Here is a 5,170-nt window from a genome sequence, read left to right as displayed (position 1 = left end):
GTCAACTCACAAGCCAGTGGGACCCCAGGGGGAGGATTCTCACTGCTTAACCCTGACCTCCCCCTCATCCTTTTGTAGTGGGAGTGGATCAGCCCAGATCAACACTCCCCAGCAACTTGGGAGTTCTGGCTTAGAGATTGTCAGAGGGAAGGTTTCTTAAGCAGGCTTTTGGCTGCTTTCTATCTCAGGGAGAGGAGAGCACGGTTTGGAAAAGGGGAATCCGATCTTCTGGTAGAGGAGCTTCAGCATGTTGATAGCAATGGAGACGGTGAGAGGAAAAGCACAGTACTAAAGTACAGTTGCACTCTGAAAAGAGGCTTTAATACCCACATTGCTGGTGAGAAAGGAGGCAGAACAAAACACACTGTGGGCTGCTGGGGCTTTGTTGGCTCTGTAGGGCTAGGAGTAAAAGCTTGGTTATGTGAGTAAAATAAGCAGCTTTAATTAACATGTTGCAGTTAGAGGACCTTGCAAACAGTAATTTATACTCTCAACTGCTGCTGTGAAGTAGTTATTGCCCCCATTTTACAGCTGGGGAATCCCAGGTACAGAAAGAGCATAGGCCTGATTTTCACAGGTATTGGGCATCCGCCGCCCCCACTGACTACAGTAGGTAGTGTAGGAGCTCAGTCCTTTTTGAAAGTTGGGCTCTTAGGGTATGTCTACACTACGAAATTAGGTCAAATTTATAGAAGTCGGTTTTGTAGAAAGCGTTTTTATACAGTTGATTGTGTGTCCCTCCACACAAATGCTCTAAGTGCATGTAGTCGGAGTGTGGCCACAGTACCGAGGCAACCGTCGACTTCCAGAGCATTGCACTGTGAGTGGCTATCCCACAGTTCCCGCAGTCTCCGCCGCCCACTTGAATTCTGAGTAGAAATCCCAGTGCCTAATGGGGCTAAAACATTGTCGTGGGTGGTTCTGGGTACATATCGTCAGGCCCCCGTTCCCTCCCTCCCTCCGCGAAACAAGGGCAGACAATCGTTTTGCGCCTTTTTTCTTGAGTTACCTGTGCAGACGCCATACCACGGCAAGCATGGAGCCCACTCAGCTAACCGTCACCATGTGTCTCCTGGGTGCTGGCAGACATGTTACTGCATTGCTACACAGCAGCAGTTAATTGCCTTTTGGCAGCAGACAGTGCAGTATGACTGGTAGCCGTCATCGACGTACTCCTGGGTGCTCTTTTAACCAGGTGCCTGGGCAAACATGGGAGTGACTCAGCCAGGTCATTTCCCTTGTTTCATCTCGTGGCAATTCAGTCCCGCACTGTCTTTTAATCAGCAGCCAGCAGAAGACCATGGCCAGCAGTCATACTGCACAGTCTGCTGCCAGCAAGATGTATGAAGATAGATGAAGTGGATCAAAATAAGAAATAGACCAGATTTGTTTTGTATTCATTTTCTCCTCCTTCCCTCCCTCTGTGAAATCAACGGCCTGCTAAACCCAGTTTTGAGTTCTATCCTTGAGGGGGTCATTCAGTTTCTTGCAAAGCCACCCCCTTTGTTGATTTTAATTCCCTGTAAGCCAGCCCTGTAAGCCATGTCATCAGTAACCCCTCCCTCCGTCAGGGCAACGGCAGACAATCGTTCCGCGCCTTTTTTCTGTGCAGACACCACACCACAGCAAGCATGGAGCCCGCTCAGATCACTTTGGCAATTAGGAGCACATTAAACACCACACGCATTATCCAGCAGTATATGCAGCACCAGAACCCGGGAAAGCGATACCGGGCGAGTAGGCGACGTCAGCGCGGTGACGTGAGTGATGAGGACACGGACACAGATGTCTCTCAAACAACAGGCCCTGGCAACGTGGGCATCATGGTGCTAATGGGGCAGGTTCATGCGGTGGAACGCCGATTCTGGGCTCGGGAAACGAGCACAGACTGGTGGGACTGCACAGTGTTGCAGGTCTGGGACGATTCCCAGTGGCTGCAAACCTTTCGCATGTGTAAGGGCACTTTCATTGGAACTTTGACTTGCTTTCCCCTGCCCTGAGGTGCAAGAATACCAAGATGAGAGCAGCCCACACAGTTGAGAAGCGAGTGGCAATAGCCCTGTGGAAGCTTGCAACCCCAGACAGCTACTGGTCAGTCGGGAATCAATTTGGAGTGGGCAAATCTACTGTGGGGGCTGCTGTGATGCAAGTAGCCAACGCAATCAAAGATCTGCTGATATCAAGGATAGTGACTCTGGGAAATGTGCAGGTCATAGTGGATGGCTTTACTGCAATGGGATTCTCTAACTGTGGTGGGGCCACAGACGGAACCCATATCCCTATCTTGGCACCGGAGCACCAAGCTGGAGAGTACATAAACCGCAAGGGGTACTTTTCAATAGTGCTGCAAGCACTGGTGGATCACAAGGGACGTTTCACCAACATCAACGTGGGATGGCCGGGAAAGGTACATGACGCTCCCATTTTCAGGAACTCTGGTCTGTTTCAAAAGCTGCAGGAAGGGACTTTATTCCCAGAACAGAAAATAACCATTGGGGATGTTGAAATGCCTATAGTTATCCTTGGGGACCCAGCCTACCCCTTAATGCCATGGCTCATGAAGCCATACACAGGCAGCCTGGACAGTAGTCAGGAGCTGTTCAACTACAGGCTGAGCAAGTGCAGAATGGTGGTAGAATGTGCATTTGGAAGTTTAAAAGCGCGCAGGCACAGTTTACTGACTCAGTTAGACCTCAGCGAAACCAATATTCCCACTGTTATTACTGCTTGCTGTGCGCTCCACAATATCTGTGAGAGTAAGGGGGAGACGTTTATGGCGGGGTGGGAGGTTGAGGCAAATCGCCTGGCCGCTGGTTACACACAGCCAGACACCAGGGCGGTTAGAAGAGCACAGGAGGGCACGGTGCGCATCAGAGAAGCTTTGAAAACCAGTTTCATGACTGGCCAGGCTACGGTGTGAAAGTTCTGTTTGGTTCTCCTTGATGAAACCCCCCGCCCCTTGGTTCACTCTACTTCCCTGTAAGATAACCACCCTCCCCACCTCCCTTCGATCACCACTTGCAGAGGCAATAAAGTCATTGTTATTTCACATTCATGCATTCTTTATTCATTCATAACACAAATAGGGGGATAACTACCAAGGTAGCCCAGGAGGGGTGGTGGAGGAGGGAAGGACAAGGCCACACAGCACTTTAAAAGTTTAACACTTTAAAACTTATTGAATGCCAGCCTTCTGTTGCTTGGGCAATCCTCTGGGGTGGAGTGGCTGGGTGGCCGGAGGACCCCCACCGCGTTCTTGGGAGTCTGGGTGAGGAGGCTATGGAACTTGGGGAGGAGGGCGGTTGGTTACACAGGGGCTGTAGCGGCGGTCTGTGCTCCTGCTGCCTTTCCTGCAGCTCAACCATACGCTGGAGTATATTGGTTTGATCCTCCAGCAGCCTCAGCATTGAATCCTGCCTCCTCTCATCATGCTGCTGCCACCTTTCAGCTTTAGCCCTCTCTTCAGCCCGCCACCTCTCCTCCCGGTCATTTTGTGCTTTCCTGCACTCTGACATTGTCTGCCTCCACGCATTCGTCTGTGCTCTCTCAGTGTGGAAGGAAAGCATGAGCCCAGAGAACATTTCATCACGAGTGCATTTTTTTCGCCTTCTAATCTTCGCTAGCCTCTGGGAAAGAGAAGATCCTGTGATCCTTGAAACACATGCAGCTGGTGGAGGAAAAAAAAGGGACAGTGGTATTTAAAAAGACATATTATAGAACAATGGCTACACTCTTTCACGGTAAACCTTGCTGTTAACATTTCATACATAGCACATGTGCTTTCATTACAAGGTCGCATTTTGCCTCCCCCCACCGCATGGCTAGCCCCTCATCCCTCTCCGTGGCTAACAGCGGGGAACATTTCTGTTCAGCCACAGGCAAACAGCCCAGCAGGAACGGGCACCTCTGAATGTCCCCTTAAGAAAAGCACCCTATTTCAACCAGGTGATCATGAATGATATCACTCTCCTGAGGATAACACAGAGAGATAAAGAACGGATGTTGTTTGAACGCCAGCAAACATACACTGCAATGCTTTGTTCTACAATGATTCCCGAGTACGTGCTACTGGCCTGGAGTGGTAAAGTGTCCTACCATGGTGGATGGAATAAGGCTGCCCTCCCCAGAAACCTTTTGCTTTGGGAGTATATCCAGGAGAGCCACGAATGCCAGGGCAAATTAATTATTAAACATGCTTACTTTTAAACCATGTATAGTATTTTAAAAAGGTACACTCACCAGAGGTCCCTTCTCCACCTGGTGGGTCCGGGAGGCAGCCTTGGGTGGATCCGGAGGGTACTGGTTCCAGGTCCAGGGTGAGAAACAGTTCCTGGCTGTCGGGAAAAATGGTTTCTCCGCTTGCTTGCTGTGAGCTATCTGACTCGTCCCCAAAACCTGCTTCCGTGTTGCCTCCATCTCCATTGAAGGAGTCAAACAACTCGGCTGGGGTAGTGGTGGCTGAACCCCCTAAAATCGCATGCAGTTCATCATAGAAGCGGCATGTTTGGGGCTCGGACCCGGTGCGGCCGTTTGCCTCCTTGGTTTTCTGGTAGGCTTGCCTCAGCTCCTTAAGTTTCATGCAGCACTGCTTCGGGTCCCTGTTATGGCCTCTGTCCTTCATGCCCTGGGAGATTTTGACCAATGTTTTGGTATTTCGAAAACTGGAACGGAATTCTGATAGCATGGATTCCTCTCCCCATACAGCGATCAGATCCCGTACCTCCCGTTTGGTCCATGCTGGAGCTCTTTTGCGATTCTGGGACTCCATCATGGTCACCTCTGCTGATGACCTCTGCGTGGTCACCTGCAGCTTGCCATGCTGGCCAAACAGGAAATTGAAATTCAAAAGTTCGCGGGCCTTTTCCTGTCTACCCGGCCAGTGCACCTGAATTGAGAGTCCTGTCCAGAGCGGTCACAATGGAGCACTCTGGGATAGCTCCTGGAGGCCAATACCATCTAATTGTGTCCACAGTACCCCAAATTTGACCCACCAAGGCCGATTTCAGCGCTAATCCCCTTGTCGGGGGTGGAGTAAGGAAATCGATTTTAAGAGCCCTTTAAGTCGAAAAAGGCTTCATCGTGTGGACGGGTGCAGGGTTAAATCGATTTAACGCTGCTAAATTCGACCTCAACTGCTAGTGTAGACCAGGGCTTAGTGACTTGCCCATTG

General features: G+C 50.4%; 1 protein-coding gene across 1 annotated transcript; it reads right to left on the bottom strand.

The window, feature by feature from the left end:
- Window positions 1-3,152: 3,152 nt before the first annotated feature.
- On the bottom strand, window positions 3,153-4,957 carry LOC141992631 (uncharacterized). Its single transcript, XM_074961972.1, has 2 exons — window positions 4,240-4,957; window positions 3,153-3,667 (listed from the first exon to the last, which is right to left on the bottom strand). The coding sequence occupies exons 1-2, from the start codon at window positions 4,769-4,771 to the stop codon at window positions 3,153-3,155; spliced, it is 1,047 nt and encodes a 348-aa protein (XP_074818073.1). The 5' UTR covers window positions 4,772-4,957.
- Between the last annotated feature and the right edge of the window lie 213 nt (window positions 4,958-5,170).

The sequence above is a fragment of the Natator depressus genome, chromosome 8 (assembly GCF_965152275.1).
Source record: "Natator depressus isolate rNatDep1 chromosome 8, rNatDep2.hap1, whole genome shotgun sequence".
NCBI lineage: Eukaryota > Metazoa > Chordata > Testudines > Cheloniidae > Natator > Natator depressus.
Note: the sequence above shows the minus strand (reverse complement) of the source record. Positions and strands in the feature narration are given on the sequence as shown.